The 17,565-nt window shown below is 37.9% G+C and overlaps 1 protein-coding gene across 1 annotated transcript in view; it reads right to left on the bottom strand.

Annotated features, from left to right (window-relative positions):
- The window catches only part of SCEL (sciellin), a 147,051-nt gene that overhangs the window by 117,217 nt on the left and 12,269 nt on the right, over window positions 1-17,565 (bottom strand). Inside the window, exons 2-3 of the mRNA XM_069062662.1 lie at window positions 6,486-6,544; window positions 3,890-4,007 (exon numbers count right to left, since the gene is read on the bottom strand). Coding sequence (XP_068918763.1) covers window positions 3,890-4,007; window positions 6,486-6,525 — 158 coding nt within the window. The 5' untranslated portion in view covers window positions 6,526-6,544. The remainder of the gene's footprint in view (window positions 1-3,889; window positions 4,008-6,485; window positions 6,545-17,565) is intronic.

Genomic DNA, 17,565 nt, shown 5'->3' with positions numbered 1-17,565 from the left:
AACCCCAGCACCTGACATTGTATCTAATGTGTAGTAGTCAATAACCAAATGTTCATTGATTAGTTGGTTGGTTGACTGATTTTTTTTTCAAGAGAATCTGTAATTTCACCGATATAACAAACTCTTTTTTTTTTTTAAACAATTGGGGTTAAGTAACTTGCTCAAGTTTACACAGCCAGTTATTTCTGGGTGTGGTGCTAAGTATCAGAGTCCAGATTCGATCCCAGGTTATCCCAACTCTGGGGCCAGTGCTCTTACTTGCTGTGCTACCTGGCCGCCCAGATATAACAAACTCTTGATGAGAAAATTCTCTCAAACAATGTAGATGATCACTGCCTTGAAACAGTTGTAGAGAGTTGCCTGGTGAACCAAGAGGTTTAGTGACTTTGCTAAAGACTATATAGCCTATCAGAAGTAAGATCATGGGGGCGGCCAGGTAGCACAGCGAGTAAGAGCACCGGCTCCAGTGTTGAGAAGACCTGGAGATCGAATCCCGGGCTCAGACACTTAGCACCCACCCAGAAACACCTGGCCCTGTAACCTTGAGCAAGTTACTTAACCCCAATTGCTTAGGGGCAGCCAGGTGGCTCAGCGAGTAAGAGCACTGGCTCCAGTGGCGGGATGACCTGGATCAAATCTGGGCTCAGATACTCAGCACCACACCCAGAAATAATAACTGGCCGTGTAACCTTGAGCAAGTTACTTAACCCCGATTGCTTTAAAAAAAAAAAAAGTAAGATCATATTTAATGAACCCAGATTTTCCTCTAAGGTCAGTTTCCTATCTTCTACACTAAGGATCTCCAAACCTTTTTGATGTCATGCGTCTAAAATTCTTTGAATGTATACCTCCCTCAACATATCATTTGCTTATTTCTAAATAATACATATGAACTGCTGTGCTAGTAATTATGTATGTGCTAAAACTTACACAAAAATATTTTTAGGGACAGCTAGGTGGTGCAATGAAGAGAGCACCTGCCCTGGAGACAGGAGGACCTGAGTTCAAATGTGGCCTTAGACATTTAACGCTTACCACCTGTGTGACCTTGGACAAGTCAATTAACCCCAATTACCCTGCCTTCACCCCTCAAAAAATACAAAAAAAATTTTAAAGGATAAGATTAGATGAAATAATATTTGATCCCAGAGAGCTAATAGGATCTATTTTGTAGCGAAGTGATAGAGCCAGGTCTATGCTTCAGAAAAATCCCTTTGGCAGCTGTGTGTAAGATGGATTGGAGAAGGGAAATACTATTTGAGGCAGGAAGATTAACTAGGAAGCTATTTTAATAGTCCAAAAGTAATGACAGAATGAACTATGGTAAGTGCTATGTGAATAAAATGGGAGATATGTTGTGGAGGCAGAAATGATAAGATTTGATTATTGCTTTGACCTGTGCAATGAAGGAAAATAAGAAGTTGAGGATAATAAAGTTATGACCTTGCATGACTGGAAGGACAGTAGGGCCCTTAGCAGAGGTAGGGAAGTTCAAGGCAGGTGGCAGGTAATGAGTTCTGTTTTGTACAGGTTGAGTCTGAGATGCCGATAACACATCAATGTCAACATGTCCAATAGTCAGAAATAAGGGACTGGAACTCAGGAGAAAGATTATGGGGATCTGAAAAAGAGATCTAGAAGTGATCTACAAGATAACAGATAAGCCAGTGGAGGTTGATGATGTCACTAAGTAAAAGAGCATATAGAAAGAAGAGGGACCAAAACAGGGATCATGACAAAATAAATGAGAATGAGAAGGGAGAGTTCAACACAGAGGAGAACCAAGAGAAAGGATCATCATGACAACCTGGAGAGGAGAGAGTTACATATTTAGGAGGAGAGAGTGATTAATAATGTCAAGTGCTTCAGCAAGGTCAACAAGGATGAGGATTGGAAAAAGGCGATCAGAATTGTCAATTAGGAGATTAGAAACTTTAAAGAGATCATTTCTAGGTGGAGTCAAGGATATCAAAGAGGTTGAGAATCTGGGAGGTTAGGTTAGATGTAGAATGGAAATAGGAAAGGAAGGTTTGGGGGCGGGGTGGATCATATAATCTCAATCTATCCAGGTCTGTTCATTCTGTGCTACTCGCTCTTTCCCAACAAAAAATGAAAAGTCTTGGGTGAGAGGGGGATTTACTCATGCCACTGCCTTGGAGGGAAGAACTAGCACTCAGGGGCTCCTGAAGCAGCCATGTAATGGGGAATTGTAGAGTGCACAAGTTGATTACACTCAAAAAAGGCAAAAGGAAGGGATTAAGCTTTTATATAACATCGGCTATGTGCCAAGCATTGTGCTAAGTGCTTCTTATAAATATCATCCCGTGTGACCCTCACAACAGCTCTGGGAGGTAGGTGATATTATTTGATAATTAAGGAAACTGAGGCAAACAGAGGTTTAAGTGACTTGCCCAGCATCACACAGCTAATAAGTGTCCAAGGCCAGAGTTAGACTCAGAGCTTCTTGATTCCAGGCTCAGCACTCTACTTCATTCTCTAGCTATTTAAACCACTTCACTTGCTTACTCACTCATTTGGTAAGGAAGGCATGGAATTTTACCTGCACAGCTACTCTGTCGATACCAGGGTCAAGTCAGATTAAAATACCCCTAAAGGGCTCACTTCTAGGGTACAGTTAAGGAAAGCCCAGAGTAGAGTAGCCCTGCTATCATGGCATGAATGTTCTAACAGTTCCATGAAATATACCACCACACCTTTAGGAAGTCTGCTTACAGATCCGCCCATAATTCCTTGATTTTCTTCACAAATCAAAGGATGAGGGTTCCAAAAAAAGGACTCAGCCCTAGGGCATCTCCAGTCAATTGAAGACTCTGTTAGTTACTCTGGGACAAAGTACACAATACCTATGTTCTCCTTATCAGTCCAGATTAAATACATAACAGTATTAGGTAAATTATTCTAGGGAATTATTCTAGGTAAGTAAATACATAACAGTGGAAGTTTCCTTAGAGTGACAGAATTATAGTTTCTTTTCCTCCCTGTCAAGTCAAGTTAAATCAAACAAATGTTTATTTAGTTCCTGCTATATGCCAAGCACTGTCTTAGTTTAAATAACATGATATTTGTTTGGAATCTGGAAAATAAATTTGTTGGGGTTTTTAATATCAATTTAGTGAGGAAAACATAAGTGCTTTGTTTGATAGACAACAACAGAACCGTATTATTTCTGATTAAGGATTCACATACAACTTAGGATTTCCCACCCTCAAAGTTATTTGCTTTGAAAATCTGATCCAGTTGATATATCTGAGTATAAATATATAGATATACACAAAAATAATACCAAAACTCCAAAGCATAGAAGATATAACAAATTTAATGACAAGGAAATTGCACATTTTTCTTAATTCATACTGCAACACAATACAATAAAAAAGAACACTGAAACTGTAGTTTGAAGATGATTTCATGTTCTAGCTTACTACTTTTGTGACCTTGGACAAATCTAATATATATGTGTCTGAAATTTCCTCATCTCTAAAATATAGATTTGTTATTGTTCAGACCTTTTAGTTGTATCTGACCCTTCATGATCCCATCTGAGGGGGATTTTCTTGGCTAAGATACTGGAGTGGTTTGCCATTTCCTTCTCCAGCTCATTTTATAGATGAGGAAATTGAGGCCAACAGGGTTGTGACTTGCTCAGGGTCACCCAGCTAGTAAGTGTCTGAGGCTGGATTTGAACTCAGGAAGATGAGTCCTCCTGACTCCAGACTTGGCACAGTGGTCACTGGGCCACCTAACTGCCCTCAAAATGTAGGTATCAGCCTAGAAGTTCTAGTTATTTAAATTATCTGATAATCTATAAGGCTTTACATTCTATGATTCTTTCCCCATCCCCATTCTCCCCCTATTTCCTCCCCCTTACTTTTCTTCTTCTGGGCGGTTCTTTATCCAGCTGCTATCCTGTAAGAAAGTCCTTCGCTTGTTCACTTCATGAAAACCTTGTTGTCTCAGTGCAGTCCCCAGAGGAGTACTCTTCATATCTAGTCATTTAAACATAAAAATTTGCTTTATATGACAACATGAAATTGAGTTCTAGTATTTAAAACATGGGAAAAAATTGCAACGTTGCATCAGATTGCCCAGTGTTAAATATTGAGACAGACAAGTTCAAGAATGTTCCAACCTTAAGATATACTGACAAGAAAGAACAAATCCCACACCTCCGTCATCAAAGATAACACAAAAATATTGCATAAATACCAATTAAAACTATAGATGCCGATCACTAGGCATCATCCTAATGCCAGGAAAACAGAGCTAAAGCCTGGCACAGACAACAATGGTTTATTAACTGTGCCTTTCTCTCCCATGATGGGCTTTTAAAAGCCCCCAGAAGGAGTCATAAAATTTTGACCTAGAAGGGCCCTAGCAATGATCTTGTCCATCTCTTTTGTTTTGTAGATTAGTAAACAGTAAGTTTAGTAATTGCTTACTGTATTAGTTTAGATGCTAACACTGTATGTGCTAGGCATATTCTGATTTTATTAAAAGAAAAAGTTGAACTAAAAAACAAACAAAACTTAGCCCAGGGCAGGTTAAGGGACTTACAACTAATTAATGGCAGACCTGATACTAGATGGAGGAATGTGTTGATAAATGTTTATCAAGTGACTCTCCAAAAAAGAAAAAAAAAAGACAGGACAGGGGGACACACTTTTAAAGTTTAATCTGCATTCTTAACATTCTCTCTTAACACTCTCTTAGTTTACTAAGCATCCACAAAACAATAAATCAAGCCTTGATTTGCAGGTGTTTGCTGATTTCAGAAAGTGTAAATGTTCACACTTAAAATTTAACAATGGGCTCTCATAAGCCAATTAGAGCTAGTTCTAATACAGCCCCTGGCTCCTGTTCCAATCAACTCCTCCAAGAATCTAGAGGCTTCTAGGTGGCACAATAGATAGAGTGCAGGACCTGGAGTCAGGAAGAACTGAGTTCAAATTTGGCCCTTGGCACTTAGTGGCTGTGTAATGCTGAGAAAGTCATTTAAGCTCTGTTTGCCTCAGTTTCCTCAACCATAAAATGAAGATAAAAATAGTACCCACCTCCTAGGGTTATTGTGAGGACCAAATCAGATAATAATTATAAAGTGCTTAGCATGGTGCCTGTGCTATATAAATGTTTATTTCCTTTCCCCTCTACAGCTTCCATATGTATTGCCTTAGTAAGAAAGTTCCTGCTCCTTGGGGACATTGTTTCATTTTTGTTTTTCTATCTCCAGTGCCTAACCCAGTATCTGGTACCTAGTAGGAATTTTTAAAAATCCTTTTTAAGTTTACTTTAACTGAATTACTAAGGTACAATATCTTACATTATGGAAAACACATTTTTGTCTTTCATCACATTTTCCTGCTCCATATATTAAAGTCATTACTTGAAAGGAAGTATATGCAGGACTTGTTTTTAAAATACTTTAAATAATACCTGGCAAAAGACTTAATAAAAGTTGGCATATCTATACTGCTTTAAGGATTGTAAAATCATGTCATTTTATCCTAACAACAACCCTATAAAGTAAATATTATCATCCCAATTTTGCAGGTGTCAGGAAACTGAGATCTTACCATACAGCTAAGTGTCTGAGGTAGAATTTGAATTCAGGTGCTTCTGATTCCAAGCTCAAAACTCTATCTACTACATTGCCTAATTGAAGAAGTTTTTGTTATTTTGAGATGCCTGGAATCCTTAGCTTTCACAGGAGCCAGCGTTCACAACAATTTAAATATTTTATTGTTTGATACCTATTAAAATGTGAGCATGATTTAGAAGTAGGAGCACCATTCCTTCTATTACATTGCTTTTTGTTTGTTTATTTCCCAATGAATGAAAACAGATTATACCTAGGTATGATTTCTATGTAACTGCTATAATTGGAATGATAATGTCATTATTTTGTTGTTCAATTGTTTCAGTCATGTCTGATTCTTTGTGACCCCATTTGAGGTTTTTTTTTTTTTGACAAAAATACCTGAGTGGTTTGGCATTTCCTTCTCCAGCTCATTTTATAGATGAGGGAACTGAAGCAAACAAGGTTAAGTGATTTGCCCAGGGTCACACAGCTAGTAAGTGTCTGAGGCTGAATTTGAACTCAGGAAGATGAGTTTTCCTGCTTCCAGGCCTGGCATTCTAACCACTGTGGCACCTAGCTGCCCAAGTATCATACTCTCTACCCTATTCTGATTATATCTAGAGTATTTTGTTATACCACATTTCATGACTGATATAAACAAGTTGGAGCAAGAATACTCAAAACTCCATCATCCAAGGATCAAAAGAAAGAACAAGGGATAAAATATTTTTCCTTAATAGAATATTAGCTCTTTGAGAGTAGGAATTGTTTTTTTTTTTTGTATTTGTATTCAACAGCCCCAGAACAGTGCCTGGATCATAGAAGGCATTTGATATATTCTTGCTAATAGATAAATATTCTAGTTATGGAAGATAATCATCTATATTACCATTTCCAGGAGATGGTTTTCTCAAGGCAATATTTGACATGTTGTCGTACAGTCAGGATCTGAAATAAAGTGGTAAAAAAACAAACAAACAAACATTAAGTCTATGAATTTAATTTAGGGACTGTTTCAGCACTTCCCTCAAACCCTTGTGTTTATTTCCATGAACTCATCTTGAGTCAAACACAAATTGTACTCTACTGAAAAACAGTGCATGAGTAAATTTAGCTTCGGAGAATATAAGACCTAAGAAGTACTTTGGAGTATACTTAGTCTAACACTTTTACTTTATAGATGAGAAAAAGTTCAGAGAGAGGAAAAGCCTGCCATATCCCTCTTTCCCCATTGCCTCTAGAATAAAATACAAAATCTTTAGATTGCTCTTTAACTCCATTTACCATTCAGTCCCATTTCTTTCCATTACTCCCCTGTGGTCGTTCAGTCATTTTTTCAGTCATGTCTAACTGTAATGCCATTTTGGGGTTTTTGAGGCAAAGATACTAGAGTGGTTTGCCATTTATTTCTCCAACTTTTTACAGATGAGGAAACTGAGGCAGGTGGGATAAGTGACTTGTTCAAGGTCACACAGATAGTGAGTGTCTGAGGCCAGATTTGAACTCAGGAAGATGAGTCTTCCTCACTTCTGGCCCAGTACTCTATCCATTGTTCTACCAAGCTCCTCCATTACTCACCTAAACACTCTCTATTCTGGATGAATTAGACTACAACTCTTCTCCAAACTCACCCTGCAAGCACTTCCTCTACAACATTCACATTCCATGCCTGGAAAACACTTCTGACTTTATGAATCCTTAACTTTCCTCTTCAAGACTTAGCTCCAAGGCCACCTCTGCCATAAAGCCTCTCCTCTGATCTTCCCAGAGGAAAGTCTTCTTTTCCTCCTCAAATATTTCTAGGTCTGGATCTTGTCTTTGCCTTCATCATTCTCTATCTTATATTGAAATGCCATCTACTTGAGGGCAAGAACTCTTTGTAGACACCCTTCATTCAACTGTAGAAAAACTTGCATCAGTAAGAAAGGTGTATATCTTCTGGTTTTAAATCTTAATTTGTACCTCATACCCAAATTACTGAGAAGAAGAAAAGCTAGAGACCTCCTTGGGCAATAATAGGTCACCAAATATTTCCTCTTATCTAAAAGAGGACCAGAGGGAGAGGCAATATGGTGTGATAGAGAGAGACCTGTCCTTGCAGCCAGGGAGACCTTGGTTCAAATATCACTTCTGATTTAGCAATCTAGTCCAATTCCTTTCTAAAACCTGAATAACATCATGATGGCTGTTCCATGCTGGGCAAGTCATATAAATTCTCAGTGCTCCAGGCAACTTTCTAAGACTGTAAATTGCAAAGCAGGTGGTCTTCGTTGGTAAAGTGAGTTTCCTCACCAGCTTGTTTCCTCTACAAGTGAAATTAAGGTCTGGGGTTTATTCTATTACAAGAAGACTCATGAATGGATATTGTTGTTGTTGCTGTTCCGTTGTGACCCCATTTGGGGTTTTCTTGGCAAAGATACTGGAGTGGTTTGCCATTTCCTTCTCCAGCTCATTTTACAGATGATGAAACTGAGGCAAACAGGGTTAAGTGATTTACCCAGGGTCACACAGCTAGTAAGTGTCTGAAGCTGGATTTAAATTCAATTACTGGATATATGATATTTTAATTTTTAAATACTCAAGTCATAAGAGAAGTGTTAAAGATAATCCTTTTAGCTAAGAATATTGACAAATATTCTGCCTTTCTTTACATTTGAGGGGAGATAGTTGCCACCTAATCAAGAAAGCACTCTCTGAGGGCACATTTCCATTGACCCTTGAGTGTTCAGGGTATGCTCTGTGTATGCCAGTGCAACTAATAAAAAGATACCTATAAATTGTAACGTTAAATCTAAAGAGAAAAGCTAGTTCTCAAGGAAATGGTGCAGTTATCAAATACATGCTTTCTTCACTAGATGAAACATGATTAAGATTTCTCCCTCAGAAAGTAAATAGACTGGAGAGAATAATTTGCTCTATAAGATGGGAAGTTAGTATGGCAGGCTTTAGTATATTACATGATCAAAACAAAACAAGATGATGAGGTCTATTATCAATACTGACATGTGCTAGGATTGGCATCCACCTTTGAAATCAAGCCCCAAGAGACCCAGGGTGATTGCAGGAAGTGACCAATGGCAACTTCCGAATATCTCTGCCAAATAGTAGACTAGAACTGTGATCAGGTTATGGTAACTAAAAGTTTTACCAAAACTAGTATAGTTACTATGCTGCCTTTTCCTGTTTCCCCAACTCATACCAGTGTAGCACTAACAGATTTTAAAAGTATTTTCCTCACAGCAACCCTGAAAAATATAGTAATTGGGTAAGACAATTAATATCTGTGGGTTTCAGTTTCCTCATTTGTGAAATGAACAGGTTCAAGTAGATGATCTCTAAGCTATTTTCTAGTTTTAGCTCTGTTACCCTATGAACCTATGATTAATATTCCCATTTTGTAGATGAGAAAACCAAGGCTCAGAAAGATGAAATTGGGATATCACAAGGGTATGGGGAACCAGCTAGAGAAAGAAAATGTTAAATTTTCTGTGTATTTTACACCTCAGAAATCAGCAAATGCTACAAATCAGGATTTGGTTTATTGTTTTGCTAATTTTCTAGATTTAAGAAAGTGTGAGAGAAAATGTTAATCATGGAGAATAATTTTTTTTTTGAGAGTCGGTTTCTAAACATCTACCAGCACACTCCTGGATATATATGCAAGACATTGAACAATAGAGTAAGTATCCAAAAATACCTCAGCAAGACTAGGATAATGGGTCATATCTATTAAGACAAAATTTATTAGAAAAAAATAAATAGTTCATAGAGTTAGAAGAGATTTTACCAGCCCTCTAGTCCAAACCCTTTCTGAAGCATGAATGACACCATTAACAAATGGTCATATTCATCTTGCACAATCTCAGGCATAAGGAGCTAACTCTAACAACTAAGAAGGAGTTATTTACTCTTAGTAGAAATGTGTCTCCCTATAACTTCCAACCACTCATCCTTCTTCTACCATCTAGGGACAGAGTACAGTTATACCTTCCATATTCAACTTTCCCTGTTGCAGTTTTGATATATTGCAGGCCAGCATAAGAAATTAAAAATGGGGGGTGGCTAGGTGGCACCAGCCATAGAGTCAGGAGGACTTGAGTTCAAATATGGCCTCAGACACTTAACACTTACTAGCTGTGTAACCTTGGGCAAGTCATTTAACCCCAATTGCTCTGCTTTCCCCCTTCCAAAAGGCAAAAAAAAGAAACTAAATGGGAATTTTTTTTTTCCTTTTGGAGGGCAATTGGGGTTAAGTAACTTGCCCAAGGTTACATGGCTAGTTTTCTTGTGTGGGTGTTAAGTGTCTGAGGCTGGCACTGAACTGGGGTCCTCCTGACTCCAGGGCTGGCGCTATACTCACTGTGCCACCTAGCCGCCCTTAAATGTGAATTTTTGTGGAAGAAATAGACAACACAGAAAAAGTTTAAAAACCCAGAAATGCATAAAATATATGTATGGTATTATATAATATTAAAATATTTTATCTTTTAATACCATAATAATTCAAATTTCTTCTCTGGTACAAAGAGAGGGCCAAAAAATTTTATGTAGACTTTCCAGATCACATGGGCATTGTGCCCCTAACCTCTGTGATATAGAAGGGATAACTGTAATCAAATTTCTTTTCTATCTTCTTCCTTCATGTATTTGAAATGATTGTGTGATGCATAAGTCATGTCTTCTCCAGGTTAAACAATTCCAGTTCCTTCAACTGGTCCTGTCATGAGATGGTAATAAACTCCCTTACCCTTCTGGTTGCTCACTAAGCTCTTAATGTACCCTCCTAAAAGACAGAAGTGAATAAAATATTCCAGATGGAGTCTAACCAAGGGAAAGCACAAGGGCAACAGAAGCATTGTTATTCTGGACATTCTATTTTGACTATTGTAGCTAGATCGTCTCATTTTTGTTATGATATACACTCATTGCATATTGAATCCATAGTCTTAAAAAAACAAATGTAGGTCTTCTTTATGTAAACTGCTCCCTGGTTATTTCTCTCTCATTCAGTACAGTTCTACAGTTAGGTTAAAAAATTTCACTTTTGTAAGACAGAATGCAGATTCTGTGACTAGACAGTAGTTCAAATGAAAAAGGTCTGGACTGCAAGGGTCAATATGAGTCAACAGTATGATATAATAACCAAATAGTCTAACATGATCTAAGGTTGTCTTGAGAGAAGGATAATATAAGAAAGGGGAGAAAATGACAGATCATCCCTCTGTTGTGTGCCTGGTCAGGCTATTTCATAGCATTTTTAATGCTTTAATTTTTTTTTAATGTCAAATTTTTATTTTTAAGGACATTCACAAAGTAGATAGCGTCTAGAGAAGTTTGTCCAGCATAGTCCAGAGACCATGTTATTTGAGGATTGATTTAAAGAACTGAAAGTGTTTAGCCTGAATATTATTAGCCACCCTCAATGTATCTGAAGGGCTGCCAAATGGAAGAGGGAAATGTATCTCCCTATAACTTTCATCCATTCATCCACCTTTTAGGCCACAGAGGCCAGAGCTTAGAGTAATGGATAGAAGCACAGTTAGAAAAACTTCCTGACAAATAGAATTATCATAGGATCATAGCTTGAGAGTTGGAAGGGCCCTGTAGATTATTAAATACACCTCTCTCATTTTCCAGAAAGGGAAATTGAGACCCAGAAAAGTTAAGTGGATTTTCCAGGACAACATAGCTAGTAAGTGTTTGAGGTGGGATTAGAACTCAGATCTTTCTGACCCCTTCCTCCAGTGTTCTGGAATGGGCTAATTGCTTCCCCATCACTAGGATGGAAAAACTAAGGATGTTGTACTTGACATGAGGACCTCTGGGATCACTTTCCAATCTGAGGTCTTTCAAATTTCTTGTACAGAGTCACAGGGCTAGTATTAAAGTCAGAACTTTGGTCTCTTGACTTAGGGGTCATCACTTTTCCCACTACAGCAGGGTTGGCTCTACTTTCCCTGTAAATCCTCAATTTCCCTCCTTGTTTCACTGCACTGATTCCTTTAATCTCTGCAATTTAATCTCTCCTTCATTATACTCTCCTTGTGTTCTGTCAGTGTTTCATGTTTATTTTTATTTTCCTAAGTGTGCCCCATTTCCCTCCTCAGGCTTGTTTGCTTCAGACTGCAGTGGAAGTCAGCCAGAGAAAACATGGCCAACTGAAGAGTGATAAGAAGTGATTAGTGGCCTGCTTTTAAAGGGCCAGAAGGCATGGAAACCTTAAACCTGGAAAACTATTGTAATTTTAGACATCTATCTCCTAGGAAAGAGGGCAAGAGTCTTTCACCACAGAAGCAAATATGCTTAACTGCATACAGTACTTTTATTCTTGGGGAAGAATCTATGAAAAATAATATACATTAAATAATAAAACATCTACCTAATGGCTAGATACTTACTGCCTCTGTCGCACCTTGGCAGTCTGCAAACTTTAATAAAAATTGACTCCAAACTTAGGAATTCTAGGGAAAACACAATTGTTTAGCTCATCACCTAATTCCTCCTGTAACAGGCAAAAGATTGTAACAACCCTTTCCTTTTGGTATTTGATTCATACTTCCAGTAAGGTCAGTCCTTATGGAAAGAAACTTCAACTCTGAACCTGGAACTCCTAGCTTTTTCACTGGTACAGGGTCATAGACTCAAGAACCAGTGAACTTGAGAGGAAAAAAATAGGAACTCTCATGGTCAAGAATTTTCTCAGTCATAAACTATTCTGTTGCCAATAGAGACTTCCAATATTTTTTTTTTTACCAAAGCTAGCTTATCACTTATGGAGCAGGATTAAGTGGACCCAAAGTCTGAAGAGAAGAAGCCTTACAATCCTGGCATCTCTCCTACCTTGCTGCCAAGTCTCATGCATTTCCTACTTTCTCTGGAACATCTACTCTCTTGTTTTTCTTCCAATTGATGGCTGAATTTGGCTGCTCCCTTTCCCTCACTTGGATGGGAAGGGTAAGATAATATCAAGTAGATGTACAGTATGAGATGCTAAACTATATCTTCAGAAAAATGTAGGACATTGATTGAAAAACACCATACTGAGTGCTAAAAATGAGCTGCCATATCCGGCACTTTAGAATCTCTAAGCAGCTGCTTACTCTTATCCAGATCACAAGTGCAAGCTCAAAAGAGCAGAAACAGAGAGGAAACCAGAATGATGACAAAGAAATTAAGACTGTGATTGGGTATCCTACCAAGTGAAGAAGACCGTGAACATAGGCACAAGTACTGAGTACTGAAAAGTTACCTGGAAATAAACACTTTTTTAAAAAAGAAGACATTTTATCGTGCTAGGAAAAATGTGTCAGTTAATGGGTAACATGCTTTCTGTCAATCCAGTCAACATTCTATCTATTCATCATTCAGGCAACAAACAATGATATTTATAGTTATAAATTCAAACTCCACTCAGAGGGAAAGAATACTGGGTTTTGAATCAAAAGATATGTGTTGGGGGTAGAACCAAGATGGTGGAGTAGAGAAAGTACTCAGCTGAGTTCTCCTAACATTCCCCTCCAAACAACCTTAAAATAAAACCTCAAATAAAATTCTGGAGTGTCAGGGCCAACTAAAGTTCAGAATGAGACATTCTTCCAACCCAAGACAATGTAAGAGGTTGGAAAGAGAGATTAGAACCCACATGGATGAAACACCAGTGGTCTGAAAAAGTGGTGGTGACAGAAGTAGCAGTGACTTTAGGAACTCTCGATCCGGACATGATTAGGGGACCTGGCAACTTATCAGAAAGAGATTCCAAACACCCCAGTGCTAGCACTGTATGCAGGACTAGATGCCCTTTGGCAATTCTATTGCTTATACCAACTTCCACAATCTACTAATGGCTAAGAAATTGAAAGGTAGATCAGTGGAATAGATTAGGTATACAAAACACAGTGATAAATAACCATAGTAATTTAGTGTTTGATAAACCCAAAGATCCAGGCTTTGGGGGTAAGAGCTCAACATCTGACAAAAACTGCTGGGAAAACTGGAAAGCAGTTTGGAAGATACAAGGCATAGACCAACATCTTGTGCTGTATACCAAGATATAGTCAAAAAGGATAAATTAGTTAGACAGAAAGAGTGATATTCAGCTGTTAGATCTATGGATAAGATAAGAGTTTATGACCAAATGAGACAGGAAGTAAAATGGATAATTTTGATTACATGAAATTAAAAAGGTTTTGGACAAACAAAACTAATATAGTCAAAATGAGAAGGAAAATGGGAAAATGAGGGGGAAGGAGTTTACATCAAATTTCTCTGAGAAAGGTCTCATTTCTCAAATATATAGAGAAAAGAGCCAGATTTATAAAAATAAATGCCACTCTCCAGTGGATAAATGGTCAAAGGATATGAAAAGGAAGTTTTCAGATGAAGAAATCAAAACTATCTACAGTCACATGAAAAAATGCAGATCAAAATAATTCTGAGATACTACCTCACACCTATAACATTGCCTAATATGACAGAAAAGGAAAATGACCAATATTAGGGGGTGTGTGGATAAATTGGGACACATGCACTGTTGGTGGAGTTATGAAGTGATACAACCATTCTGGAGAATTTGGAATTATGCCCAAAGGGCTATAAAGCTGACCCAGAAATATCACTACTAGGTCTGTATCAGAAGGAGATCAAAGAAAAGGGGAAAATGACCTATTTGTACAAAAAATTTTATAGTAGCTCCTTTCGTAGTGGCAAAGAATCACAAATTGAGGGGATGCCTGTCCACTGGGTAATAGCTGAACAAATTGTGGTATATGGTTGTGATAGAATACTATTGTGCCATAAGAAATGATGAACAGGATGGTTTCAGAAAAACCTGGGAAGTCTTTTGAATTCATGGAAAGTAAAATGAGTAGAACCAGAAGAATATAGTACAGAGTAATAGCAATATTGGAAGGATGGTAAACTGTGAAAGACTTAGTTACTTCAGTCAAGACATTGATTCAAGACAATTCCAAAAGACCTATGATGAAAAATACTATCCACCTCCAGAGACAAAACGATGGAATCCGAATGCAAATTGAAGCATACTTTTCCCTCCTTTTTTTTTGTTTTATTTTTCTGTATTTTCTTTTGCTAATATGCAAATATGTTTGGCATGACCTCTTGTGTGTAATAAAAATCAAAGCACTTGCCTTTAAGGAAGGGGGAATGACAGTAGGGAGAAAGTGAATTTGGAACACAAAATTTTAAAACACTATTGTTAAAAATTTATTATATGTAATTGAGAAATATTTAGCAAAATAAATAAAAATTTAAAAAGAAAACATCATTTCCAGCACCAACTGAATTATCACCTTGGGTAAAAAAGGAAACTCTAGACCCAAATCTACTTGGTATGAGGAGGGGTACATGGGATGGTTCCTAAGATGAGTTGGAAATCAGTGGTTGGCACAGGTTACATAAAAATGTCCCTTAGGGATGGGAGATCAGACAGGAAGTTTCTCCCCTTGCCTCCTGTAATGGGAATGAGAATTTGAAGATCTTCCCTGATGCTGAACAGACCTAGAGGGGAATTTGAAGACCTCCCCTGCTTTGAAAGTAAACTCTGCCCCCTAATAGACTGAATGTAATCAGATAGAGCCTGTGATGGAAGGAATTTGCTAAAGGGTGGAACAGAGCCCACAGGAAGCTTCCCTGCTTTGAAGATAAACTGCCCCCTAATAGGCTGAAGTAGTCAAATGGAGCCTATGGTGGGAGGAGCTTACTAAAAGGAAGCAGAACCACAGGAAGCTGAGAGTCAGAGCTAGACTAGACAGGCTGGGGGAGAGCATGGCTCAGGCAAGGAGATAGGGAGGTTTATGAGTAGATATTGATCTTATATTGGTTTGTGGGAAGGCTAAAGAATGGTGTGGCTCTCTGTGTTGTTATGGCTTGGTAACTTCTTTACTACTATGATGGAATTGGCTTAATGGTTTTGGGATTCAGTTTTCTGATGTCTAAATAAATGTTTTGGTTCTGTTCTCTATATGAAGAGTTTGTTATATTTTGCAATCGAGCACTATATGGGAATAATTATAGTTATGGTCAGGGCTATACATATTGCACTGGCACTACACCTCCCAACTGACACAAAAGAATAAACATCTGGACTTTTATGCCTCCTTCAGTAGGGCAATAGTTTTATATTAGTTCATCTTTCTAAGATATGATGATAAAGCCAATTTGCTTCCATTTTCTTTTTTTTTTCCTAAGTGAACAATGTAAACAGATGGTGCTGGAGCTGCTATAGTCACAAATATTTTTATCCTTTTTTATTTGATGCTTCCTTTGATTTTTGCTTTAAACAACTGATAATTTGATTGCATGCAGAAAGGTGAGTCTGAAATGACTATCACACTTGGAACCAGTTGCTTCATGTCTATTGAACCTGACTCAAAAATCATCCTTCAATTTCATTTTTCTGATTTCATTTGATGCTTGCACCATTTAATATTTTCCATCTCCCTTCTTGAAGAAGATTTACAATAGACAGGTTTGAGACTTCTAAACATTCTATATGCCTTCAGTTTCTCTTAGTTCTTTCCACAACAATTTTCATAATCCTGTTCTGAACCCATTTTCATGTGAAAATCATGAACCTTCAAGGAAATGGGTTTGAGGTCACTGGAGTTTTCAGTCAGAGGCTGGATGCACTTGTCCAGGTTATGAGAGAACATATTGTACAGGTATGCTCTGACTTCCACCTTAGAGATCCTGTAATTCTGGATTAATTTGGTGGTTCTTATTGAGTTTTTCAGATTTTTTTTGTGCCCCACCAGCCTTTACAATGGATGATGACACATACTCCTCCATCTTGGCTCTGCCCAAGAATCATGACACATAAACTGCAGGTATCTTCGTGGTGGTCCACTTGTTTATGCCCACAGTAGACATTACAAAGCAAAGAGACCAAGTGCCCCATGAAATACTTCCTCTGGACCCAGGATGAAACCAACTTTACCAATTCTTATGATCACCTCTCCCTGGAGAATTTACAAATTAGCCATCTGTTTAGTGATAACTCTTTATTTCCTCTGGTTCAACAAGTTCAAGTTAAATAGCTTAGGGATTGTTGTTGTTTTGAGAGGGAGGAGGAATCCTGATGTTCATTGTGTTATCTATCCCTACAAGGTTTCTGTCTACATCCTATGGTAATAATAATAACTATGCTTTTATTGAGTTAGTGTCATATTGAGTGATTGGAGATGAGGTTCTGAGGGCATTGCTACAGGACTGAAGACATAGATATGTCTCTGTTTAAAAAAAAAAGGCAAGCCTATGAATTATAGGCTGATGAACTCGGCCTGGCTTCAACATTACACAGGGTGTCCCTAAAGTTTGGATACATAGGGATTGCCTATGTGTCCAGACTTTAGGGACACCCTGCATTACTAAAAGGATAGTGCGTTAACATTCAGAAAGAAAAGTAGATTACTAAAAGAGAAAATAACTTTATCAAGGACCAGCCTTGCTGATTTATTCCTTTTTACTCTCATGATGTGGGCAGCTAGGTAGCATAGTGGATAGAGTGCAGGGCCTGGAGTCATGAAGGCTCCTTTTTGTGAGTTCAAATCTGGCCTCAGACACTTACTAGTTGGGTAATTCTGGGCAAGTCACTTAACCCTGTTTGCCTTAGCTCCTCAATGTATAAAATGAGCTAGAGAAGGAAATGGCAAACTATTCTAGTATCTTTGCCAAGAAAACCCCAAGTGGGGTCACGAAGGGTCAAACACAACAACAAAACTACTAAACAACCAATACTCTTATGATGATGTGCATAGATTGGCACATCAAAGAAGGCATTTGATGTCTTAAAAGCTAAATTTCACTGATGTCTTTTGTCATTACATTACAGTAATTTATGGAAATATACTGTCTCTCTCTACTCACCAACTCCCCCATGAATTTTACCTTTCCTGAGTAAAACATTTAAACAATAATTCCAAAAAAGTGAACTAATCTGCCAACATAGAAAA

This window comes from Petaurus breviceps, unplaced genomic scaffold (genome assembly GCF_028583685.1).
Source record: "Petaurus breviceps papuanus isolate PSGF00001 unplaced genomic scaffold, PetGlider_PUasm1.0 90491, whole genome shotgun sequence".
NCBI lineage: Eukaryota > Metazoa > Chordata > Mammalia > Diprotodontia > Petauridae > Petaurus > Petaurus breviceps.
Note: the sequence above shows the minus strand (reverse complement) of the source record. Positions and strands in the feature narration are given on the sequence as shown.